The sequence below is a fragment of the Salmo salar genome, chromosome 12, assembly GCF_965601325.2.
Source record: "Salmo salar chromosome 12, fSalSal1, whole genome shotgun sequence".
NCBI lineage: Eukaryota > Metazoa > Chordata > Actinopteri > Salmoniformes > Salmonidae > Salmo > Salmo salar.
Window position 1 is genome coordinate 6,033,222 of NC_138302.1, and position 27,815 is coordinate 6,061,036.

The 27,815-nt window shown below is 43.0% G+C and overlaps 2 protein-coding genes across 2 annotated transcripts; both read right to left on the reverse strand.

Moving 5' to 3' along the window:
* Positions 1-396: 396 nt before the first annotated feature.
* LOC145859343 (uncharacterized) lies at positions 397-11,319 on the reverse strand. The gene is made up of 3 exons (XM_082958393.1): positions 11,316-11,319; positions 9,493-9,630; positions 397-3,353 (listed from the first exon to the last, which is right to left on the reverse strand). Exons 1-3 carry the CDS (start codon positions 11,317-11,319, stop codon positions 2,089-2,091), a joined length of 1,407 nt encoding a protein of 468 aa, XP_082814519.1. The 3' UTR covers positions 397-2,088.
* LOC145859381 (uncharacterized) lies at positions 10,680-20,499 on the reverse strand. Its single transcript, XM_082958497.1, has 2 exons — positions 19,927-20,499; positions 10,680-12,531 (listed from the first exon to the last, which is right to left on the reverse strand). Exons 1-2 carry the CDS (start codon positions 20,303-20,305, stop codon positions 11,810-11,812), a joined length of 1,101 nt encoding a protein of 366 aa, XP_082814623.1. The 5' UTR covers positions 20,306-20,499; the 3' UTR covers positions 10,680-11,809.
* Between the last annotated feature and the right edge of the window lie 7,316 nt (positions 20,500-27,815).

Consider the following 27,815-nt stretch of genomic DNA (forward strand, 5'->3'; position numbering starts at 1 on the left):
TCACCAAGCTGCTTGGCGATGGTCTTGTAGCCCATTCCAGCCTTGTGTAGGTCTACAAACTTGTCCCTGACATCCTTGGAGAGCTCTTTGGTCTTGGCCATGGTGGAGAGTTTGGAATCTGATTGATTGATTGCTTCTGTGGACAGGTGTCGTTTTTACAGGTAACAAGCTGCGGTTAGGAGCACTCCCTTTAAGAGTGTGCTCCTAATCTCAGCTCGTTACCTGTATAAAAGACACCTGGGAGCCAGAAATCTTTCTGATTGAGAGTGGGTCAAATACTTATTTCCCTCATTAAAATGCAAATCAATTTATAACATTTCTGACATGCGTTTTTCTGGAAATTTCTGTTGTTATTCTGTCTCTCACTGTTCAAATAAACTTACCATTAAAATGATAGACTGATCCTTTCTTTGTCAGTGGGCAAATGTACAAAATCAGCAGGGGATCAAATACTTTTTTTCCCCCACTGTAGGTAAGTAAAGAAATAAAACAACAGTAAAAAGACAGTGAAAAATAACTGTAGCGAGGCTATATACAGTAGTGAGGCTATAAAAGTAGCGAGGCTACATACAGACTTAGTCAGGCTGATTGAGGTAGTATGTACATGTAGATATGGTTAAAGTGACTATGCATATATGATGAACAGAGTAGCAGTAGCGTAAAGGAGGGGTTGGCGGGTGGTGGGACACAATGCAGATAGCCCGGTGGACCATAATAATCTCTTTGCTTATTTGAGCTGTTCTTGCTATAATATGGACCATAATAATTGGCCCGACCAACCAGTGCAGAAGCACTGGTTGGTCGGGCCAATTATTATGGTCCATATTATAGCAAGAACAGCTCAAATAAGCAAAGAGAAATGACAGTCCATCATTACTTTAAAACACGAAGGTCAGTCAATACGGAAACTTTCAAGAACTTCTAAAGTTTCTTCATGTGCAGTCACAAAAAAAACTGGCTCTCATGAGAACCACCACAGGAAAGGAAGACCCAGAGTTACCTCTGCTGCAGAGGATAAGTTGATTAGAGTTAACTGCACCTCAGATTGCAGCCCAAATAAATGCTTCACAGAGTTCAAGTAACAGACATCTCAAAATCAACTGTTCATAGGAGACTGTGTGAATCAGGCCTTCATGGTCAAATTGCTGCAAAGAAGCCACTACTAAAGGACACCAATAAGAATAAGAGATTTGCTTGGGTCAAGAAACAAGAGCAATGGACATTAGGCCGGTGGAAATCTGTCCTTTGGTCTGATGATCCACATGTGGGATTTTTGGTTCCAAGCGCCATGTCTTTGTGAGACGCAGAGTAGGTGAACGGATGATCTCCGTATGTGTCGTTCCCACCATGAAGCATGGAGGTGGTGGTGTGATGGTGCTTTGCTGGTGACATTGTCTGTGATTTATTTAGAATTTAAGGCACACTTAACCAGCAAGGCTACCACAGCATTCTGCAGCGATACGCCATCCCATCTGATTTGCACCTAGTGGGACTATCATTTGTTTTTCAACAGGAGAATAACCCAAAATACACCTCCAGGCTGTGTAAAGGCTATTTTACCAAGAAGGAGAGTGATGGAGTGCCTCATCAGATGACCTGACCTCCACAATCACCCGACCTCAACCCAATTGAGATGGTTTGGGATGAGTTGGACCGCAGAGTGAAGAAAAAGCAACCAACAAGTACTCAGCAAATATGGGAACTCCTTCAAGACTGTTGGAAAAGCATTCCAGGTGAAGCTGGTTGAGAGAATGGCAAGAGTGTGCAAAGCTATCATCAAGGCAAAGGGTGGCTACTTTGAAGAAACTCAAATATAAAATATATTTTGATTTGATTAACACTTTTTTGGTTACTACATGATTCCATATGTGTTATTCCATAGTTTTGATGTCTTCACTATTATTCTACAATATAGAAAAGAGTACAAATAAAGAAAAACCCTGGAAAGAGTAGGTGTGTCCAAACCTTTGACTGGAGCTGTATATTGCTACAGACATGTTTAAAACTGGTCTCATGTGAATCACCCACATATACAATTTTATTTAATGTGGCATAAACCAAAAAGACAAATTCTCAGTCGAAAAAAAATCAGACAGAACATAGCTCCTCAATTCTCCCATGTCTTGTCAGGTCCCCTGACTGTGAACATGTCTTTCTACAATGAGAGCAGTGGTATGTCTTCTCCTCCTGTGTATGTATTATTTCATTCTTATTCAGATGCCTTAACCAGTTAAATCTCTTTCCACACTGGGAGCAGTGGTAGGGCTTATCCCCTACAGTGTGTGTCCTGTTATGCCTATTCAGGGCCCCTAACTTTGTAAAACTCTTTCCACACTGGGAGCAGAGGTGAGGCTTCTCTCCTGTGTGTATTCGCTCATGCTCTTTTAAGTTCCCTAACCGAGTAAAATTCTTGTCACACTGGGAACATTGGAAAGGCTTTTCTCCTGTGTGTGTCCTCTCATGCCTTTTCAGGTCCCCTAACTGGGTAAAACTATTTCCACACTGGGAGCAGAGGTGAGGCTTCTCTCCTGTGTGTGTTTTCTCATGTTTTTTCAGATACCGTATGTGGGTAAAACTCTTTCCACACTGGGAGCAGTGGAAAGGCTTCTCTCTTGTGTGTATTCTCTCATGATCTTTTAGGTTCCCTAACGTGGTAAAACTCTTTCCACACTGGGAGCATTGGAAAGGCTTTTCTCCTGTGTGTATTCTCTCGTGATCTTTAAGGCTCCCTATCTGGGTAAAACACTTTCCACACTGAGAGCATTGGAAAGGCTTCTCTCCTGTGTGTATTCTCTCATGCGTTTTCAGGCTCCCTAACCTGGTAAAAGTCATTCCACAGTGGGAGCAGTGGTAAGGCTTATCTCCAGAGTGTATTCTCTGATGGATTTTCAGGCTCCCTAACTGGGTAAAACTCTTTCCACATTGGGAGCAGTGGTAAGCTTTCTCTCCAGAGTGTATTTTCTTGTGTATTTTCAGGCTCCCTAATGGAGTAAAAACCTTTCCACTCTGAGAGCAGTGGCAGGGATTCTCTCCAGGGTGTATTTTCTTATGTATTTTCAGGCTCCCTAACCTGGTAAAACCCTTTCCACAGTGAGAGCAGTGGTATGGCTTCCTTCCTTTTTTGTGTATACCTTGATGCCTTTTCAAGGTCCTTAACCGGGTAAAACTCTTTCCACACTGGGAACATTGGAAAGGCTTTTCTCCTGTGTGTGTCCTCTCATGCTCTTTTAGGTTCCGTAACTTAGTAAAACTTTTTCCACAGTGGGAGCAGTGGCGTCGTCTCGCTGGTTTGGACGTCTCTGTGCCTGGCTCCTCTGAGGGACTCTTCCCGCTGTCAGAATCTGGTCTCTCTCCTGCCAAAGACAAACAGGGTATTTAGTTAAATAAAGACCTGAATAAAACCTCCACATACATTTTACTTTGACATGTTAGTCATTTATAAGATCATTTTATTCAGAGTGCATCCATCAACATTTAAGCTGACATTCCCTGAAATCAACAACGAGAATTATAAATGTTATCGTTTATTACTGTTTTTTTATATATTTTTCCAGACGGTTCAGATGCCTCTCTGTGGAATAAACGTCGTAACCCTAACCCATTCCGATGGACGGCAGTGTCCTAACCAAAACTCACTTCGATGGCGGCAGGGTCCTAACCCACTCCAATGGACGGCAATGTCCTAACCCTAACTCACTTCGATGGCTGCAGGGTCCTAACTCATTCCAATTGGCAGCAATGTCCTAACCCTAACTCACTTCGATGGCGGCAGTATCCTAACCCACTCCAATGGACGGCAATGTCCTAACCCACTCCGATGGACGGCAATGTCCTAACACCTAACCCACTCCAATGGACGGCAGTGTCCTAACACCTAACCCACTCCAATGGACGGCAGTGTCCTAACACCTAACCCACTCCAATGGACAGCAGTGTCCTAACCCTAACTCACTTCGATGGCGGCAGTATCCTAAACCACTCCGATGGACGGCAGTGTCCTAACACCTAACCCACTCCAATGGACAGCAGTGTCCTAACCCTAACTCACTCCGATAGACGGCAGTGTCCTAACCCACTCCAATGGACAGCAGTGTCCTAACACCTAACCCACTCCAATGGACGGCAGTGTCCTAACACCTAACCCACTCCAATGGACGGCAGTGTCCTAACACCTAACCCACTCCGATGGACGGCAGTGTCCAAACCCTAACTCACTCCGATGGACGGCAGTGTCCTAACCCACTCAGATGGATGGCAGTGTCCTAACCCTAACCCACTCCGACGGACGGCAGTGTCCTAACCATAACTCACATCGATGGCGGCAGTGTCCTAACTCACTCCAATGGACGGCAGTGTCCTAACACCTAACCCACTCCAATGGACGGCAGTGTCATAACACCTAACCCACTCCGATGGACGGCAGTGTCCTAACCCTAACTCACTCCGATAGACGGCAGTGTCCTAACCCACTCCAATGGACAGCAGTGTCCTAACACCTAACCCACTCCAATGGACGGCAGTGTCCTAACACCTAACCCACTCCAATGGACGGCAGTGTCCTAACACCTAACCCACTCCGATGGACGGCAGTGTCCAAACCCTAACTCACTCCGATGGACGGCAGTGTCCTAACCCACTCCGATGGATGGCAGTGTCCTAACCCTAACCCACTCCGATGGACGGCAGTGTCCTAACCATAACTCACATCGATGGCGGCAGTGTCTTAACCCTAGCCCACTCCAATGGACGGCAGTGTCCTAACACCTAACCCACTCCAATGGACGGCAGTGTCATAACACCTAACCCACTCCGATGGACGGCAGTGTCCTAAGCCTAACTCACTTCGATGGTGGCAGTGTCCTAACCAACTCCGATAGATGGCAGTGTCCTAACCCTAACCCACTCCAATGGACGGCAGTGTCCTAACCAAAACTCACTTCGATGGCGGCAGGGTCCTAACCCACTCCAATGGATGGCAGTGTCCTAACCCTAACCCACTACGATGGACGGCAGGGTCCTAACTCACTCCAATGGACGGCAGTGTCCTAACCCTAACTCACTTGGATGGCGGCAGTGTCCTAACCCACTCCAATGGACGGCAGTGTCCTAACCCTAACTCACTTCGATGGCTGCAGGGTCCTAACTCACTCCAATGGGCAGCAGTGTCCTAACCCTAACTCACTTCGATGGCGGCAGTATCCTAACCCACTCCGATGGACGGCAATGTCCTAACACCTAACCCACTCCAATGGACGGCAGTGTCCTAACACCTAACCCAGATGGACGGCAGTGTCCTAACCCTAACCCACTCCGATGGACGGCAGTGTCCTAACCCTAACTCACATCGATGGCGGCAGTGTCCTAACCCTAACCCACTCCAATGGACGGCAGTGTCCTAACACCTAACCCACTCCAATGGACGGCAGTGTCCTAACACCTAACCCACTCCGATGGACGGCAGTGTCCTAACACCTAACTCACTCCGATGGACGGCAGTGTCCTAACCCTAACCCACTCCGATGGACGGCAGTGTCCTAACCTTAACTCACATCGATGGCTGCAGTGTCCTAACCCTAGCCCACTCCAATGGACGGCAGTGTACTAACACCTAACCCGCTCCAATGGACGGCAGTGTCCTAACACCTTACCCACTCCAATGGACGGCAGTGTCCTAACACCTAACCCACTCCGATGGACGGCAGTGTCCTAACCCTAACTCACTTCAATGGTGGCAGTGCCCTAACCCACTCCGATGGATGGCAGTGTCCAAACCCTAACCCACTCCAATGGACGGTAGTGTCTTAACACCTGACCCACTCCGATGGACTGCAATGTCCTAACACCTAACCCACTCCGATGGACGGCAGTGTCCTAACCCTAAATCACTTCGATGGTGGCAGTGTCCTAACCCACTCCGATGGATGGCAGTGTCCTAACCCTAACCCACTCCGATGGACGGCAATGTCCTAACACGTAACCCACTCCGATGGACGGCAGTGTCCTAACACCTAACCCACTCCAATGGACGGCAGTGTCCTAACACCTAACCCACTCCGATGGACGGCAATGTCCTAACACCTAACCCACTCCGATGGACGGCAGTGTCCTAACTCACTCCGATGGATGGCAGTATCCTAACCCACTCCGATGGACGGCAGTGTCCTAACACCTAACCCACTCCGATGGACTGCAGTGTCCTAACCCTAACTCACTTCGAAGGCGGCAGTATCCTAACTAGAGGTCGACCGATTATGATTTTTCAACGCCGATGCCGATTAATCGGCCGATTTTTTAAAAATGGATTTATTTATTTGTAAAAATGACAATTACAACAATACTGAATGAACACTTATTTTAACTTAATAGAATACATCTATCAAAACAATTTAGCCTCAAATAAATAATTACAAAAACAAAGTGTTGGAGAAGAAAGTAAAAGTGCAATATGTGCCAATATGTGTAAAAAAGCTAACGTTTAAGTTCCTTGCTCAGAACATTAGAACATATGAAAGCTGGTGGTTCCTTTTAACATGAGTCTTCAATATTCCCAGGTAAGAAGTTTTAGGTTGTATTTATTATAGGAATTATAGGACTATTTCTCTCTATACCATTTGTATTTCATATACATTTGACTATTGGATGTTCTAATAGGCACTTTAGTATTGCCAGTGTAACAGTATAGCTTCTGTCCCTCTCCTCGCTCCTACCTGGGCTCGAACCAGGAACACATCGACAACAGCCACCCTCGAAGCAGCGTTACCCATGCAGAGCAAGGGGAACAACTACTCCAAGTCTCAGAGCGAGTGACGTTTGAAACGCTATTAGCGCGCACCCCGCTAACTAGCTAGCCATTTCACATCGGTTACACCAGCCTAATCTTGAGAGTTGATAGGCTTGAAGTCATAAACAGCGCGAAGAGCTGCTGGCAAAACGCACGAAAGTGCTGTTTGAATGAATGCTTACGAGCCTGCTGGTGCCTACCACCGCTCAGTCAGACTGCTCTATCAAATCATAGACTTAATTATAATATAATAAACACACAGAAATATGAGCCTTAGGTCATTAATATGGTCGAATCCGGAAACTATCATCTCGAAAACAAAACGTTTTTTTCTTTCAGTGAAATACAGAACCGTTCCGTATTTTATCTAACGGGTGGCATCCCTAAGTCTAAATATTCCTGTTACATTGCACAACCTTCAATGTCATGTCATAATTATGTAAAATTCTGGCAAATTAGTTCGCAACGAGCCAGGTGGCCCAAACTGTTGAATATACCCTGACTCTGCGTGCAATGAACGTAAGAGAAGAGACACAATTTCACCTGGTTAATATTGCCTGCTAACCTGGATTTATTTTAGCTAAATATGCAGGTTTAAAAATATATACTTGTGTATTGATTTTAAGAAAGACGTTGATGTTTATGGTTAGGTACACGTTGGAGCAATGACAGTCCTTTTTCGCGAATGCGCATCGATTATATGCAACGCAGGACAGGCTAGATAAACTAGTAATATCATCAACCATGTGTAGTTAACTAGTGATTATGATTGATTGATTGATTGTTTTTTATAAGATAAGTTTAATGCTAGCTAGCAACTTACCTTGGCTTCTTACTGCATTTGCGTAACAGGCAGGCTCCTCGTGGAGTGCAATGTAAAGCAGGTGGTTAGAGCGTTGGACTAGTTAACCGTAAGGTTGCAAGATTGAATACCCAATCTGACAAGGTATAAATCTGTCGTTCTGCCCCTGAACAAGGCAGTTAACCCACCGTTCCTAGGCCGTCATTGAAAATAAGAATGTGTTCTTAACTGACTTGCCTAGTTAAATAAAAGGTGTAAAAAAATAATTTAAAAAATAAATATATATATCTAATTTTTGTATATAATTTATTTATTTTTAATCGACAAATCGGTGTCCAAAAATATCGATTACCGATTGTTATGAAAACTTTAAATCAACCCTAATAAATCAGCCATTCCAATTAATCGGTCGACCTCTAGTAGAAACTGCAGTCATTTTCAGTATTCTTAGCAATGATTTAGGAATCCTTGTGAGTAAGTATTAGCTTGGTTGCCACTTGTTGTTCGCCTATTGAAATTGAACTTTAGTTCATGAAAATAAATAATGTTAGCTAGTCAGCTACTTAACCCTGTTGCCCAAAGCTAACGTTATAAGCAGCCAGCTAGCTTCATCTGACTAGTGACGCTCGACCGGACTTGGTTATGTGTTGTAAAGCTAGCCACAATAAGGATTAGTCACAATAGTGAAATTGCGGTGTGCCTTCAAAGTAAAAGTGTCATTGACAGTGAAGCAAATGAATACAAATAGTAGAATTATCCCAGACTTTTATTTTGAAGGCTAACCACAAAGTTCACCATTGTGGCTAATCCTTATTGTGGCTAGCTTCACGTAGATGGGTCCACACCACCATTAATCAAATAAAAACTGTCTTATAAATGTAGGGTTATTTTAGATGATGACACCTAGCTATATAGTTAGCTAGCTACAGAGCTAGCTAGCTTTTCTTTTATAACCAGCATTGTAGGTGCGCAAGACAATTTTACCAGCATCGATGAATCGTTGTGGCATGAAATACAAGTGATAGTGTAATCAATGTCTAATAACTACGTAAAAAATGTATTTTTTACATTTAGGCACCCTTTCCAATTTTGACGGTCCATGACCTTGGCTGTCTATGCTGATGATACGTTTGACTTTGAATGTGAGTTTGCATGACCTCAGCTCAACCTATTAGAAAACCGGGCCGGCCCATTTTGGTAGGGGGGCCAGCCATTACCCACTGATCTTAACAGGCCCAGGGGCCGCCGGCCACGTCACCATTACCCACTGATCTTAACAGGCCACAGGGGCTGCCGGCCATGTCACCATTTTAATATACAAAATATATTTTTGTATGTGTCAATTTTGACCAGCCCACCCAACAAAAAAGGGTCCATCCCATCTGGCATATTTCAGAATTGCCAGATGACCAATCTGCTTCTGCATAGACACCTTGAACCAATTTAGGATTGTTCACACAATAGGGACACCCATTGCAAACCCTTTGGTTTTCTCATGAAGCACTTATACAAATGTATCTAAATATTCGATTTTTAAAAACAATTTAAAAAGCTCTTTCACCACGTGATTTAGAAACATAATTACAACTGTCCATTATTCCTAACATAGAGGGATGTTGCACACTCTATATTTGTAAAAAAAAATAGAAACTTTTTAAGAAAATGAACATGTTTTTAAAAAGCACTTCCGTTTTCAATAGGTCCTTGGCCATGTAACCTAGACACCCCAACCCAACGTTCAATTATTCACAGGGTCGGGACACACATTGCGCACCCTATGGTTTTCCCATAAAGTACACATTTTTCTATAAATACTTGAAACTTTCTATAGCTCTTCAACCATGTGACCTTGCAATCTTCAATGATTGAAGAGTTTGTGCCCCTGTTTTAAGACAGTAACATGACTTACTAGTATTAATCAGATCTCCCGTATCTTCCTCTTCTTGTCCCTCCTTCTCCTCCTCTTGTCCCTCCTCTTTCAACCTGTGACATTCTCTTCTTCCTTCTCCTCTTTCACGGGAGCTTCTTTCTCTGTCCAGCAGACCTCCTCATCTTTAGTAGGGGGGGAGTAGTTTAGTGAGTTCATGGTCGGGGATGTTAACTAGCTAGATATTTAGTATTAGCAACTAACCTAAGGTTAATGCTAACTTAGCAAGCCAGCTACCCAACAAACAACGTAAATATTACATTAAATGGGCCAACAACTAGATACGACAGAAGTATGTTTAAAACACACTGAATAATATACACCAAAACAGACTAAAGAGATGTACTGTTTTTGGCTATGAAGGTAGCTGACTACTTGTTATTGTTGAAGAAGCGTCCTCCTGTCCACTAGATTATACGTCACACTCTGGCAGCATCACCCGAAAGACGCACATCGCCATCTGCTGACTGGAGTTGGTAACGCAGTTGAGGAAAATATTTTCAGACAAAACGTTTATTTTTTATTTAATTGAAGTGTGATATTATATGGAAACGTACAAAAACAAACATGTGATGATTGACTAGTGCAGATTTTTAAAGAGTGAGAATTTAAATACTATTGGTAGAGCATGGCTCAGTTGGTAGAGCATTTTCTTTCGTACTGGTCCCCCGTGGGAATCGAACAGTAATGCCAAGATTGTGGGTTTGATTCCCACGGAGGACCTGTACGAATGAAAATGTATGTACTCACTACTGTAAGTCTCTCTAGATAAAAGCGTCTGCTAATAGACAAAAAAAGATGTGTGTATATATATATATTATATATAAACAAGCATTTAAGACCATTTCATATTCATTCACTTAAACAGATGAACAGCTAGATCTATACTCCTTCTACATACTGTAACAATTTATACATGTATATAATGACCCCCCACTAGTGGCTAACACTTTTAAACAATATGAGTACTTTTTGTATTGAGGAAAATATGTTGCATTAATCAAATCCTTTTAACAATCAGCACCTGTGTTTTCTCTGACATGGTGGAATAATACTGATGGGAACATGCACGAGGTAGTGAATGTTTTTCATGACAACATCTTATCAATGTTGGCAGAACAAATGGAAATCAAATTGTCGGATGCCGCGTTAACGTGCTAGACATGGCATGAATGTGGTGTGTGGTGGCCAAGGTATCTCTTTAGTATTGTTATAGTAGATGTATATTGTTTGTAGTTACCTCTGGTTAAGAGTGCTAAGTGATATTCAAAGCCTGTTTATTGCTAGAAACATTACCAAGTGTATTGTATATAGTTTTAGAACTTTGTTGAAGTGTATTTCATTTAGTGCCCATGTGGATATTCCTTGTTTGACCCTGTTTCGGTTTCCATTCAATATCCTAGTGAAACCATCCTTACATCTACAATCATCTATCCACCCTAGTGAAACCATCCTTACATCTATAATCATCTATACATCCTAGTGAAACCATCCTTATCTCTACAATCATCTATCCACCCTAGTGAAACCATCCTTACATCTATAATCATCTATACATCATAGTGAAACCATCCTTATCTCTACAATCCTCTATCCACCCTAGTGAAACCATCCTTAAATATGCAATAATTTCTCCATCCTTACATCTACAGTACAATCCTCTATTCACCCACAGAAGACCAAAGAGCAAAACCTGTTTTAATAGAAGGTCAAAAGGCTACCCAGAGATACCCATTGTGTTACCTCCCACCGTTCTACCCAGAGATACCCATTGTGTTACCTCCCACCGTTCTACCCAGACATACCCATTGGGTTACCGCCCACCCAGCCTTTGAGCTATTTTCTCAAGATGATTTTTTTTTTTAAGTAGGCCTATTTTTATAGGAAGATTTCATATAAACTATTTGATTTCAGGTGGCATAAAGAAAAACCCAAATTATCAGTCAAAAACAGAACACAGCCTCTATCACCTTGTGTGATTTCATCTTCTCTAACTGGTTAAAACTTGTTCCACAGTGGGACCAGTGGTAGTGCTTCTCTTCTCTGTGTGTCCCCTCATGTAAACCCAGACTCCCTAACCTGGTAAAAGTATTTCCATATTAGGAGCAGTGGAAAGGCTTTTCTCCAGAGTGTATTCTTTTATGTATTTTCAGGTTAACTAACATGGTAAAACATTCTCCACTGTAGGGACATAAGGCTTTGTTCTCAACTATCTTCATACCATCTATTTGAGAGAACCCTTCACCACACTAAGAACATTGGATAAGCTTTTCCCCTGTGTGTATTCTCTTATGCTCTTTTAGGTAGCGTGACTTAATATAACTCTTTCCACACTGGGAACATTGGAAAGGCTTTTCTCCTGTGTGTGTGTTGTCTCATGAGTTTTTAGGTCCCCTGATCGTGAAAATCTCTTTCCACAGTGGGAACAGTGATAAGGCTTTTCTCCTGTGTGTGTCCACTCGTGCTTTTTTAGGTGCCCTAACTGAGTAAAACTCTTTCCACAATGGGAACATTGGAATGGCTTTTCTCCAGTGTGTATTCTCTCATGCCTTTTCAGGTTAGCTACCACGGTAAAACTCTTTCCACACTGGGAACATTGGAAAGGCTTTTCTCCTGTGTGTGTTCGCTCATGAGCTTTGAGGTCCACTGATCGTGAAAATCTATTTTCACATTGGAAGCAGTGGTAAGGCTTTTCTCCTGTGTGTGTCCACTCATGCTGTTTTAGGTTCCCTAACTGAGTAAAACTCTTTCCACAGTGGGAACAGTGATAAGGTTTTTCTCCAGAGTGTATTTTCTCATGCCTTTTCAGGTTAACTAACACGGTAAAATTCTTTCCACACTGAGAACATTGGAAAGGCTTTTCTCCTGTGTGTGTCCTCTCATGCCGTTTTAGGTACCCTAACCAGCTAAAACTCTTTCCACAGTGGGAGCAGTGATGTTGTCTTGCTGGTTTTGGCGTCTCCAAGTCTGGTTCCCCTGAAGGACTCTTCCCGCTGTCAGAGTGAGAGTCTGGTCTCTCTCCTACCAAAAACAGACAGAGTATCTAGTTAAACAGAGACCTGAATGAAACCTCCACATGATAAAACAGTCTTCCTATGAGGTTTAATCCAGACTAGATCCCTCAATAAAAGAGAGCTTGTTCTGACAAAGTGGATGTAGGGTAAATCCAATACATTTTTGAAAGCATCCCTTTTGATATATTAAAAAAAAAAAGAAATTTCCATACATGTTTGCCAATGGAAGTAGTGCTCAGAAAGTGACTTTTTGGACTTCAATGCCAAAACATACAGGAGATAAAGGTGCTCAAAGTTGACCCATTTTGCATACCCCACCATACCATGAGACATTCATGTCTTCATCACAGGAAAAGATAAACAGTTTGAGTTTGATATAATTTAAAACCTTCCATACAGTGTTGTCAAACCATTTGATTATTTCTTGATTTGTTTTATAAAAATTATGTACTAGGTTGCTTTGCTGCCTCTGGTACTGCGGGCCTTGAACGTGCGCAAGACATCATGAAATCAGCAGATTATCAGAGTGGCCAAAAACTGGGTCTCCATTGAAGGTTGTGGCTCTTCCAGCAGGACAACGACCCCAAACACACATGAAAATGCACCCAGGAATGGTTAAGAAGAGACGCGGGACTGTTCTGGAGTCACCAGGCAAGAGTCCAGATCAGAAACATTAAAAACCTATGGTGAGAGCTGAAAACAGCAGTTGGTGGAGGACACAAATGTTACATCTAATATATATTTTTTTATAACTGAGCAAAAGGTGTGTGAGTGCAAACTTGAATGTTGTGAAAATTCTGTGCAATTTATAATAAAATACATAATTATTCCCATACCATTATTACACAGAATCAGACACATTATGCTACCCTCTGCCTATTGGCTACTTAGCTACTCACTGCCCCTTTAAGACAAAAAAAAGCTCTTTACCTGACTCTCTTTTCAAAGATGGCTAGAAATGTACACATTTTGTGCTCTTGTAGGAAACAATCCCTCCCCTATTGCTGACTACAAATGACCTATAACTGGGCTAATAACTCACTAATTAGCAAACGATATGAACAAATGCACAAATGTGCCCACGTGGCTACATGCAGCTCTCGCTTTGATCTCAAAACAAGCGCATCTACTCACGACCGCTCATGCTGTAAACACAGTCCAGTTCAAAATGAACAGCATAGATCCATATATGGCAATTGTTTATTTGCATATAGGCCTACTGCAGCTCTGACTGGTTATGGCGCACCGGTCTGTGTAGAGTATGGGCCTGAGTCATGCCTATCAATACAATAGCGTTCTGCCTACAACAAAATATCTCGCATAGTTAGTTTTGCATACTAAGTCTTGCATAATTAGTTTTGTTTCGTTACATTGCATTGAAAGTTGTTCATATACACCCCCAGGAAGAATATGACACTTTTTGTTTTACAATTTCTGACAAGCGAGCACTTAGATATGGTCATTGTCACGTTTTTATAAATTCTTAGAATGTTTGGGAATGACCTATACTGAGGCATTTGTGAATATTCTATAGCAAAACAGAATGGGAAAGTGGTCGTGTGTTTGGAGAATTAATAGACTCTGTAGTAAATACAACCTAATAAAACATCTGTCTCGTCCAGGACCAGAGTCTACACGGTGCGCCATAGCCAATCAGAGCTACAGTAGCTCTTTATACAAACGAGCCATTTGCTACACGGGCCCTGACATCATTCACTTTGAACTGGACTGTGTGTTTACAGGCAGGACCCACAGTCTACCCGGTGCGCTATAGCCAATCAGAGCTACAGTAGATCTGTGTGTTTACAACTGTAGATCATTAGAACACATTTGGCAAAAAGCCTCAAAATGCACCTGGATGGATTTCTGTAACTATGGAAACACCACGGGAGTCCTCTTTACATTTGGGAACTTTACAGTCCTATTGATCAAACAGCCATGAAAAGGTAGGCTATATTTCCCTATATGCACAACAACAACTAATGCTAGCCAGACCAAGGATGAGCTAAAATCTAACAAAGGAACATTAGATAAAACCCTCTCAAATGTCAAAATTGCACTGATAAACGATGGGTATGCAATAGTAACCAGCCTGTTTGTCCTTCTGTCCTTGTCTGCCAATGTATGCTTGTCCCAACCAAGCACCCAAGCTAACTGGCTAAAGTTGGCTAGCTTGCTAGCTAGCTACTTCCATATACAAATGAGAGAACACCTCACTCGGAACCTTTTCCTCATCCTAGCAGAGCAGGTTAAGCTGTTTACATGTTATCTAGCCGGTTCGTGACTAACTTACTTTTTTTGCCAACGTTTACTGTCACCGGCCATATTCAACGGGTGTTGGCGTGTTCGTAAAATCATCAGTTATTCTGTGCTCTGGCACACTCAGACGAGAGTGCTCTGAAATCAGAGTAGCTAGCCAGAGTGAATTTCTGAAGAGATATGCTAACTGGACAACAGTCGTTCATGTTCAGCATAGCTAGCTAGCATAGTGTTGGGTTATATTTCATTAAACTAGATGTGTTGCATAGCATATGAATACATTAATGTTAAACATAACAGGTTTGTATTGCATTAACATAGAACAGACGTGACTAACTGGAGGGTTGCTGGGCAGCTAGGGTGTAGGCTGAGTAGACTCGTGACACACACACACACAATGCCTGGTTGTGAAGCTGCTCAAGGACATGTGTTCGTGAGGAACTGATAGAGGGGAGAATAACTGTAGCATAATAAAAAGACTGTCCTTGGGGTTACTGACTTTTGGGTGAAAAACACAAAGATAAGCTGGAAGACAACTACGCCTGGCAACAGTGATGTGCCAAGCTCAGCCTCTACTCTGACAGGCCCGCTCTGAGCGGGAACTATCTGTCAGAGCATTAAAAAATAACTTTGTGTTTAAACAGTTAGTTCTCTGTTTGCCCTGCGAGGTGTTACAGTGAACCCGTATATACGAAAATTGCATTTACCATTTATTCTGCCTGACTAATTCTATTAATAAACAGCTGAAAATATATTTAGTAGCCTAGTGTTAAATTCTGTTCTGATACCAGATTCGAAAAGGTCAGTCACTCACCGACTCCTCCAATGACATGACATCCTCCCAGCACCTAGCTAGCTAAGGTTAGGCTCCATGTTTTTAGCATGCTAAATAAAGAGCTACATACATAGATACGCTAGCCTATTAGCCACTGACTTGTGATCATTTGCCTTGCTAATCTGATTGTATTGACATTCCCAGCCTTCATTACATTCGTCTGTTTTTGTCCAAAATATTGAGTCATTGAAACTGAAACAGTACATCCCGAATGGAGGCAGCAAACAATGTACCAGGCCAGCTGTAATTTACAACCTGATAGCAATATGTTTTGGCCTATCAAGAAATGTGCTTTGACCTCTTTCTCCCCTCTCTCTCCAGATGAAATCTCGCGTCTTGTGACGGCCGGCCGCCCAACAACCTGCCCGCTTGACCCTATCCCCTCCTCTCTTTTCCAGACCATTTCCGGAGACCTTCTTCCTTACCTCACCTCGCTCATCAACTCATCCTTGACCGCTGGCTACGTCCCTTCCGTCTTCAAGAGAGCGAGAGTTGCACCCCTTCTCAAAAAACCTACACTTGATCCCTCCGATGTCAACAACTACAGACCAGTATCCCTTCTTTCTTTTCTCTCCAAAACTCTTTGAGCGTGCCGTCCTTGGCCAGCTCTCCTGCTATCTCTCTCAGAATGACCTTCTTGATCCAAATCAGTCAGGTTTCAAGACTGGTCATTCAACTGAGACTGCTCTTCTCTGTGTCACGGAGGCTCTCCGCACTGCTAAAGCTAACTCTCTCTCCTCTGCTCTCATCCTCCTAGACCTATCTGCTGCCTTTGATACGGTGAACCATCAGATCCTCCTCTCCACCTTCTCCGAGTTGGGCATCTCCGGCACGGCCCACGCTTGGATTGCGTCCTACCTGACAGGTCGCTCCTACCAGGTGGCGTGGCGAGAATCTGTCTCCGCACCACGTGCTCTCACCACTGGTGTCCCCCAGGGCTCTGTTCTAGGCCCTCTCCTATTCTCGCTATACACCAAGTCACTTGGCTCTGTCATATCCTCACATGGTCTCTCCTATCATTGCTATGCAGACGACACACAATTAATCTTCTCCTTTCCCCCTTCTGATAACCAGGTGGCGAATCGCATCTCTGCATGTCTGGCAGACATATCAGTGTGGATGACGGATCACCACCTCAAGCTGAACCTCGGCAAGACTGAGCTGCTCTTCCTCCCGGGGAAGGACTGCCCGTTCCATGATCTCGCCATCACGGTTGACAACTCCATTGTGTCCTCCTCCCAGAGTGCTAAGAACCTTGGCGTGACCCTGGACAACACCTTGTCGTTCTCTACTAACATCAAGGCGGTGACCCGATCCTGTAGGTTCATGCTCTACAACATTCGCAGAGTACGACCCTGCCTCACACAGGAAGCGGCGCAGGTCCTAATCCAGGCACTTGTCATCTCCCGTCTGGATTACTGCAACTCGCTGTTGGCTGGGCTCCCTGCCTGTGCCATTAAACCCCTACAACTCATCCAGAACGCCGCAGCCCGTCTGGTGTTCAACCTTCCCAAGTTCTCTCACGTCACCCCGCTCCTCCGCTCTCTCCACTGGCTTCCTGTTGAAGCTCGCATCCGCTACAAGACCATGGTGCTTGCCTACGGAGCTGTGAGGGGAACGGCACCTCCGTACCTTCAGGCTCTGATCAGGCCCTACACCCAAACAAGGGCACTGCGTTCATCCACCTCTGGCCTGCTCGCCTCCCTACCTCTGAGGAAGCACAGTTCCCGCTCAGCCCAGTCAAAACTGTTCGCTGCTCTGGCACCCCAATGGTGGAACAAGCTCCCTCACGACGCCAGGACAGCGGAGTCAATCACCACCTTCCGGAGACACCTGAAACCCCACCTCTTTAAGAAATACCTAGGATAGGATAAAGTAATCCTTCTAACCCCCCCCCCTCCCCCCCTTAAAAGATTTAGATGTACTATTGTAAAGTGGTTGTTCCACTGGATATCATAAGGTGAATCCACCAATTTGTAAGTCGCTCTGGATAAGAGCGTCTGCTAAATGACTTAAATGTAAATGTAAATGTATTGGTGAATTATATTAATTATCCATTGAACTGCATCCATCTATTCTACCAACAATGCCTTAGTGTACATCATGGAACGTTGAATCAAGTAGAACCTATTTTAAAAACCTCATATAGAGTTGGTTTTGTAGCATAAACTGGGAATTTGACTGATATTATGATTGACTGTTTCCTTCATGTCTGCAAAATAGTTAAAAACACTACCAGTTCCATTTGAAAGTGGCAGAAAAAAAAATATCCACAACTAAATATAAGTGTTGATATTAGTTGGCGGGGCCTTTACTCCAACATTGTGTTTTGATGTATTTCTGATACCTTCTCTGGGGTCTTAGAGGTTCTCTAAGGTTCCCCTTTTCATCTGTTTGACAATAAATCAAAGCCTTTACTTATTCCTAATTTATAGGGATGGAAAATGGTTCAAATGTACATATGCCTTAATTTTAAAAAATATATATACAATCTCTTAGCTTTCATTTGATACCCAATTTCACATGAACTTCTCATTGGTGCTCATTGGTCCTTTTTACATGGAAATGACCATTTAGAAATGAAATCACTATATGCATCTAGTCTCCCCATTTAAAAGGTGTCAAAAGTACTTGGACAAATTCACTTAGGCCTGTATGTGTATTAAAGTAGTCAAACGTGTAGAATTTGGTCCCATATTCATAGCACGCAATGACCTCATCAAGTTTGTGACTCAAACTTGTCGGATGCAATTTGCAATTTGTTTTGGTTGTGTTTTAGATTATGTTGTGCCTAATATAAATGAATGTTAAATAATGTATTATGTCATTTTGGAGTCACTTTTATTGTAAACAAGAATAGTACATGTTTCTGAACACTTCTATATTCATGTGGATGCTACTATGGTTACAGATAATCATGAATGAATCATGAATAATGATTAGTGAGAAAGTTAGAGGCATGAATATCATACCACAAAAACATTCTAACCTACCCTGTTATTGGTAATGGTGAAAGGTTAGCATGTCTTAGGGGGTCTGAGGTTTATGCCTCTGTAATGGTGAGAGGTTAGCATGTCTTAGGGGGTCTGAGGTTTATGCCTCTAACTTTCTTAGTCATCAATATTCACAATTCATTTATGATAATCCATAATCCTGGTAGCATGTAGAAACATATTATATTCTTGTTTACCCTCCAACAAAAGGTTGGAGGGTATTCTGTACTGTGGCCTCATGAAACATTTGAGCTCAAATCCAAAACGTTGGAGTATAGAGGCTAAATTAAAAGTTTTAGCGTCACCTTGCAGTAGTGAAAAGTACTTAAGTAAAAATACTTTAAAGTACTACTTAAGTCATTTTTTGGGGTTATCTGTACTTTACTATTTATAATTTTTTTTACAACTTTTACTCCACTACATTCCCAAAGAAAATAATGTACTTTTTACTCCTGACACCCAAAAGTACTTGTTACATTTCGAATGCTTAACAGGACAGGAAACTGATTCAATTCACGCACTTATCATACTGCCTCTGATCTGGCAGACTCACTAAAACAAAAATGATTTGTTTGTAAATTATGTCTGAGTGTTGGAGTGTGCCCCTGGTTATCAAAAAATGTATTAATTAAATTGACAATTGTGCCGTTTGGTTTGCTTAATATAAGGAATGTGAAATTATTTAAACTTTTACTTTTAATACTTCAGTATATTTTAGCAATGACATTTACTTTTGATAGTTAAAATATTTGGTTTTAAATATACCTAAGACTTACTCAAGTAGTGTTTTACTGGGTTACTTTCACTTGAGTAATTTTCTAATAAGGTATCTTTACTTTTACTCAAGTATGACAATTGGGTACTTTTTCCCACCACTGTCACTGATGGATGAGTTTGGAGAAAGGTAACCACTCTCAAATTCATAGACAGAGCTATGGATGCAAGGACTGACCATGCCTGAGATCAAAATGACCATTTCAACCACGTTTTGAGGCTATAGAGTATTTGTTTACAATTACATCGTTTACACACAATGGAGTACACCAGGTTTGGGTTCTGGTGAGGTAGGACAGTTGAACTAAGCTCATTGGGTATTTCTAAGTTATATTCTCTAAGAATCTATGGCTAGGCCTCTGTATCATTCATTTGAAAGTCCAAACATGTAGGTACCAATCGCAGATTTCCCATTTAACAATTCCTACGGTACTGAACAACATATTTAATTGTAAAACTATGGTGGAATGCCCCTTTGGCTTTAAAGCCATACATTAAATCAACAACTGAGTTGTGTGTCCGTGTTTAAGACAATACTCACTAGTGTCAATCAGATCTCCAGTCTCCACTTCCTCTCCTTCAACCTCCTCCTTTTTCACTCCCAAAACATTTTCCTCCTCTTTTATTGAGATAGCCTCCTTTTCCTCTTTCACTCCAAAAGGTTCTTTCTCTTCTTTCACTGTAACATCCTCCTCTTCTTTCAACGTGAAAGCCTCCTCGTCCTCCTGTTTTATTCTGAAAGCTTCTTCCTCTTCTTTCACTGTAATATTCTCCTCTTCCTCTTTTACGACAATGTTCAGACCCAGAGCTTCTTTCTCCGTCCAGCAGATCTCCTCTTCTTTAACAGGGGTGAAGTATCTTTGTGAGTTAATGGTTGAGTGTCTTTGTGAGTTCATGGTTGGGCTACCTAAAATTAGCATTAGCCTAGTGCTAGGCTCAGTATAATCAACCTTAACAAATGTGTAAACTTAACAAGCAAATTACACCGAGATCAATACACACAAAAATGGTCTAAAGAGCTTCAATGTTTTGGTTTTACGTTGGCTAGCTACCGAGTGGCGACTGAATGTATCAGTAGCCGTGTTGTTGTTGAAGAAGCGTCCCGTGTCACGTGGGCCACTAGATTCTTCTTCTTCGATTAGGTTTAACGGCAGTTGGCGTGCAATGTTGCATTACCGCCACCTACTAGACTGGAGTAGAACTCAATTATACTTGCGTTCCATCCCTGCAGTACAGTTGATAACCATTGCTATAAATTGGAAGATGGCATCGGAGGAGATGGCTGCTGTTTTATTGTCTCTTAACCAACCGTTGTATTTTGTTTGTTTTTTCACGTTGTTCGTAACTTGTTTTATACATAATGTTGCTGCAACCGTCTCTTATGACCGAAAAGAGCTTCTGGACATCAGAACAGCGATTACTCACCTCAAATTGGACGAATCATTTTAATTTAATGAGTCGGATGGGAAGGATATACTCCAAACACCAAAACAGGCCCTCATCACAGTCATTCGTTTGAGAAGGAGACTGAGATTTCGCGGAAAGAGATCAGGGTGCCTTGTGAGGATCAGGCCACGAGTGGCTAACCTGCCTTTGCCCTCCGTAATGCTAGTTAACGTTCAATCGCTGGAAAATAAATGGGACAAACGGAAAACACTTATATCCTTCCAACCGGACATTAAAAACTGTAATATCCTATGTTTCACCGACTCGTGGCTGAACGACGACATCAATAACATACAGCTGGTGGGTTATACACTATTGGCAGGATAGAACAGCAGCCTCTGGTAAGACACAGGGCGAGGGCCTGTGTACAGTCATGGCCAAAAGTTTTGAGAATGACACAAATATACATTTTCACAAAGTCTGCTGCCTCAGTTTGTATGATGGCAATTTGCATATTCTCCAGAATGTTATGAAGAGTGATCAGATGAATTGCAATTAATTGCAAAGTCCCTCTTTGCCATGCAAATGAACTGAATCCCCAACTAACATTTCCACTGCATTTCAGCCCTGCCACAAAAAGACCAGCTGACATCATGTCAGTGATTCTTTCTAACCCACAGGTGTGAGTGTTGACGAGGACAAGGCTGGAGATCACTCTGTCATGCTGATTGAGTTCGAATAACAGACTGGAAGCTTCAAACGGAGGGTGATGCTTGGAATCATTGTTCTTCCTCTGTCAATCATGGTTAACTGCAAGGAAACACGTGCCGTCATCATTGCTTTGCACAAAAGGGCTTCACAGGCAAGGATATTTCTGCCAGTAAGATTGAGCCTAAACCCTTTATCGGATCATCAACAACTTCAAGGAGAGCGGTTCAATTGTTGTGAAGAAGGCTTCAGGGTGCCCAAGAAAGTCCAGCAAGAGCCAGGACCATCTCCTAAAGTTGATTCAGCTGCGGGATCGGGGCACCACCAGTACAGAGCTTGCTCAGGAATGGCAGCAGGCAGGTGTGAGCGCATCTGCGCTCACAGTGAGGCAAAGACTTTTGGAGGATGGCCTGGTGTCAAGAAGGGCAGCAAAGAAGCCACTTCTCTCCAGGAAAAACATTAGGGACAGACTGATATTCTGCAAAAGGTACAGGGATTGGACTGCTGAGGACTGGGGTAAAGTCATTTTCTCTGATGAATCCCCTTTCCGATTGTTTGGGGCATCCGGAAAAAAGCTTGTCCGGAGAAGACAAGGTGAGCGCTACCAGCCAAGGGAGTGAGCTCACTCACAATTTTGCCTAAGAACACAGCCATGAATAAAGAAGGGTACCAACACATCCTCCGAGAGCAACTTCTCCATCCAGGAACAGTTTGGTGATGAACAATGCCTTTTCCAGCATGATGGAGCACCTTGCCATAAGGCAAAAGTGATAGCTAAGTGGTTCGGGGAACAAAACATTGATATTTTGGGTCCATGGACAGGAAAGTCCCCAGACCTTAATCCCCACAAATTCTGTCAAACTCCAAGCATTGATTATGCAAGAATGGGCTGCCATCAGTCAGGATGTGGCCCAGAAGTTAATTGACAGCATGCTAGGGCGGATTGCAGAGGTCTTGAAAAAGCAGGGTCAACATTGCAAATATTGACTCTGCATCAACTTCATGTAATTGTCAATAAAAGCATTTGACACATATGAAATGCTTGTAATTATACTTCTGACAAAAATATCTTAAGACACAGAAGCAGCAAACTTTGTGGAAATTAATATTTGTGTCATTCTCAAAACTTTTGGCCATGACTGTATATTTCTAAACAACAGCTGGTGCACGATATCTAAGGAAGTCTTGCGGTTTTGCTTGCCTGAGGTAGAGTATCTCATGATACGCTGTAGACCACACTATCTACCTAGAGAGTTCTCATCTGTATTATTCGTAATTGTCTACATACCACCACAGACTGATGCTGGCACTAAAACCTCGCTCAATGAGCTGTATACCGCCATGAGCAAACAGAAAAATTGTCATCCAGCGGCGGCGCTCCTAGTGGCTGGGGACTTTAATGCAGGGAAACTTAAATCAGTTTTACCTCATTTCTATCAGCATGTTAAATGTGCAACCAGAGGGGAAAAAACTCTGGACCACCTTTACTCCACACAGAGATGCATTCAAAGGGCTCCCTCGCCCTCCATTTGGCAAATCTGACCATAATTCTATCCTCCTGATTCCTGCTTAGAAGCAAAAATTAAAGCAGGAAGCACAAGTGACTTGATCAATAAAAAAGTGGTCAAAAGAAGCAGATGCTAAGCTACAGGACAGGACAGTTTTGCTAGCACAGACTGGAATATGTTACGGGATTCCTCCGATGTCATTGATGAGTACACCACATCAGTCACTGACCAACTGGTAAGTGTCTTCACTGACATTTACAACCTCTTCCTGTCGGAGTCTGTAATACCAACATGTTTCAAGCCGACCACCATAGTCCTTGTGCCCAAGAACACTAAAGTAACCTGCCTAAATGACTACCAACCCGTAGCACTCATGTCTGTAATCATGAAATGCTTTGAAAGGCTGGTCATGGCTCACATCGACAACATTATCCCAGAAACTCTAGACCCACTCTAATTTGCATACTGCACCAACAGATCCACAGATGATGCAATCTCTATTGAACTCCACACTGCCCTTTCACACCTGGACAAAAGAAACACCTATGTGAGAATGCTATTCATTGACTACAGCTCAACGTGATCAAGACAAAGGAGCTGATTATGAACTACAGTAAAAGGAGGACCGAGCACGGCCCCATTCTCATTGATGGGGCTGTAGTGGAGCAAGTTGAAAGCTTCAAGTTCTTTGGCGTCCCATCACCAACAAACTAACATGGTCCAAGCACACCAAGACAGACATGAAGAGGACACGACAAAACCTATTCCTCCTTGAGGAGACTGAAAAGATTTGGCATGGGTCCTCAGATCCTCAGATGGTTTTACAGCTGCACCAACGAGAGCATCCTGACGGGTTGCATCCCTGTCTGGTATGGCAACTGCTCGGCCTCCGACCGCATGGCATTACAGAGGGTAGTGCGTATGGCCCAGTACATCACCAGGGCCAAGCTTCCTGCCATCCAGGACCTCTATACCAAGCGGTGTCAGAGGAAGGCCCTAAAAATTGTCAAAGACTCCAGCCACCCTAGTCATAGACTGTTCTCTCTGCTACCGCACGGAAAGCAGTACCGCAGAGCCAAGTCTAGGTCCAAGAGGCTTCTAAACAGCTTCATCCCTCAAGCCATAAGACTCCTGAACACCTAATCAAATGACCACCCAGACTATTGGCATTGCCCCATCCCCCAGCCCCTTCTTCTACGCTGCTGCTACTCTCTGTTACTATCTATTTATAGTCACTTTAATAACTCTACCTACATGTACATCTTACCTCAATTACCTCGACACCGGTGCCCCCGCACATTGACTCTGTACATTGATTCACCCCCTGTAAGGACCAACGCTGGAGATGAGAAGCAGGTACGGGGAGTCAACATTTAATCAGGAACAAACATGTAACAAGACAGGCAAAGCGTCAGCACACGGGTAAACAACGACATACGACAATCAGTGCTGAAGCAGGGAACAGAGCGGGGAACCAGACATATATAGGGAAGGTAATGACAGAGGTGATAGAGTCCAAGTGAATCCAATAATCGCTGATGCGCGTGACGGGGGGAAGGCAGGTGTGCGTAATGATGGTGGCAGGAGTGTGCAATGCTGGGGAGCATGGCGCCCTCAAACGCCGGTGGGGAGAGCGGGAGCAGGCATGACACCCCCTGTATATAGCCCCGCTATTGTTATTTACTGCTGCTCTTTAATTATTTGTTATCTTACTTTTTTTGTATTTTCTTAAAACTGCATTGTTGGTTAATTAAGGGCTTGTAAGCAAGCATTTCACTGTAAGGCACATCACTGTGCCTTCTTCAGGGTGATGCCGAAACGTTGGTGGTTTACCCAATAAATTATATTTATTTAATTTTTATAGCCCTCAGTTTACTCACCATTAGTCAGAACCTCTACCAACGTTTTGGGGGGGGGGGGGGAAGCCCAGCTCATGGTTTTTATTAGACTCTTCATCAACACTTCATTCATTTCTGCTATAAAGTCCATCAAAGTAATCCTCTCCGTACGTCCCAAATCTCGGCTCCTTCCATCTGCAGACAGAGGGGCAGCTATAACTCTGAGGAAGACAAAGACCTTCCGTACTGAGCACCTGGACATCCTGCTGAAAGAGCGAGACTTCTCTGAGTGAGGGGATGTGTACCGCTCAGCTTTGACCACTAGGAGAGCCGTTGAATGGATGTTGAGCTGGACATCACTATTGAAAGGGGAGAGAGGGGTTTGTACTGCTATCATTGACCACTAGGGGAGCCCTAGAGGGGATGTTCAAAGGGACATCCTGTTGAAAGGGGAGAGAGGGGTTTGTACTGTTATCATTGACCACTAGGGGAGCCCTAGAGGGGATGTTCAAAGGGACATCCCGTTGAAAGGGGAGAGAGGGGTTTGTACTGTTATCATTGACCACTAGGGGAGCCCTAGAGGGGATGTTCAAAGGGACATCCCGTTGAAAGGGGAGAGAGGGGTTTGTACTGTTATCATTGACCACTAGGGGAGCCCTAGAGGGGATGTTCAAAGGGACATCCCGTTGAAAGGGGAGAGAGGGGTTTGTACTGTTATCATTGACCACTAGGGGAGCCCTATGGGGGATGTTGAAAGGGACATCCTGTTGAAAGAGCGAAACATCTTGGGGAGAGAGGGATGTCTAGTTTTCTGGATGCAAGGACATCTCTGTCAAGGAAAGCCACCGTACAGAACAAGGAACAAGGAAAGTCACTGTACAGAACAAGGAACAATGAAAGCCACTGTACAGAACAAGGAACAAGGAAAGTCACTGTACAGAACAAGGAACAAGGAAAGCCACTGTACAGAACAAGGAACAATGAAAGCCACTGTACAGAACAAGGAACAAGGAAAGTCACTGTACAGAACAAGGAACAAGGAAAGCCACTGTACAGAACAAGGAACAAGGAAAGTCACTGTACAGAACAAGGAACAAGGAAAGTCACTGTACAGAACAAGGAACAAGGAAAGTCACTGTACAGAACAAGGAACAAGGAAAGTCACTGTACAGAACAAGGAAAGCCCCTGTACAGAACAAGGAACAAGGAAAGCCACTGTACAGAACAAGGAATAAGGAAAGCCACTGTACAGAACAAGGAACAAGGAAAGCCACTGTACAGAAAACAAGGAACAAGGAAAGCCACTGTACAGAACAAGGAACAAGGAAAGCCACTGTACAGAACAAGGAACAAGGAAAGTCACTGTACAGAACAAGGAACAAGGAAAGCCACTGTACAGAACAAGGAACAAGGAAAGTCACTGTACAGAACAAGGAACATTGTTCTGATTTGCATTTTGCATGTACATTTCATAATACTTGTTTTTTTTTTCTAACATGCTTACAGTATATGTTTGTTTTGGACTGTTTAAGACATTAAACTCAGCTGTTATTGTTGCAAACAATTATTACTGAAGTAGCAGTCAGGCTAGCTAGCATGCTAGCTTACCATCAGAATAATAGTAGAGAGAATTATTTATTTCAGCTTTTATTTCTTTCATCACATTCCCAGTGGGGCAGAAGGTTACATACACTCAATTAGTATTTGGTAAAATTGCCTTTAAATAGTATAACTTGGGCCAAATATTTTGGGTAGCCTTCCACAAGCTTCCCACCTTAATTTGTGTGAATTTTGAACCATTCCTCCTGACAGAGCTGGTGTAACTGAGTCAGGTTTGTAGGCCTCCTTGCTCGCACACGCTTTTTCAGTTCTGCCCACAAATTTCCTATGGGATTGAGGTCAGGGCTTTGTGATGGGCACTCCAATACCTTGACTTTGTTGTCCTTAGGCCATTTTGCCACAACTTTGGAAGTATGCTTGGGGTCATTGTCCATTTGGAAGACCCACTTGTGACCAAGCTTTAACTTCCTTACTGATGTCTTGAGATGTTGCTTCAATATATCCACACTTTTCATCCTCATGATGCCATCTATTTTGTGAAGTGCACCAGTCCCTCCTGCAGCAAAGCACCCCCACAACATGATGCTGCCACCCCCATGCTTCACGGTTGGGATGGTGTTCTTCGGCTTGCAAGCCTCCCCTTTTTCCTCCAAACATAATGGTGGTCATTATGGCCAAACAGCTCTATTTTTGTTTCATCAGACCAGAGGACATTTCTCCAAAAAGTACAGTCTTTGTCCCCATGTGCAGTTGCAAAATGTAGTCTGGCTTTTTTTATGGCGGTTTTGGAGCAGTGGCTTCTTCCTTGCTGAGTAGCCTTTCAGGTTATGTCGATATAGGACTCGTTTTACTGTGGATATAGATACTTGTGTACCTGTTTCCTCCAGAATCTTCACAAGGTCCTTTGCTGTTGTTTTTGGATTGATTTGCACTTTTCGCACCAAAGTACGTTCATCTCTAGGAGACAGAACGCGTCTCCTTCCTGAGCGGTATGACGGCTGCGTGGTCCCATGATGTTTACACTTGCGTACTATTGTTTGTACAGATGAACGTGGTACCTTCAGGCGTTTGGAAATTGCTCACAAGGATGAATCAGACTTGTGGAGGTCTACAATTTTTAGATTGTGGAGGTCTACAAATTTTTCTTGGCTGATTTATTTTGATTTTGCCATGATGTCAAGCAAAGAGGCACTGAGGTTGAAGGTAGGCCTTGAAATACATACACAGGCACTCCTCCAATTGACTCAAATTATGTCAATTAGCCTATCAGAAGCTTTTAAAGCCATGACATCATTTTCTGGAATTTTCCAAGCTGTTTAAAGGCACAGTCAACTTAGTGTATGTAAACTTCTGACCCACTGGAATTGTGATACAGTGAATTATAAGTGAAATAATCTGTCTGTAAACAATTGTTGGAAAAATTACTTATG

Coding starts and splice junctions, on each gene's coding strand:
- LOC145859343 (XM_082958393.1), bottom strand. Junction 3,354..9,492: donor GGGAGATCTGATTAATACTA/GTAAGTCATGTT, acceptor TGTCTTTGGCAG/GAGAGAGACCAGATTCTGAC.
- LOC145859381 (XM_082958497.1), bottom strand. CDS start 20,305: ATGCTAATTTTAGGTAGCCCAACCATGAACTCACAAAGACACTCAACC. Junction 12,532..19,926: donor TGGAGATCTGATTGACACTA/GTGAGTATTGTC, acceptor TGTTTTTGGTAG/GAGAGAGACCAGACTCTCAC.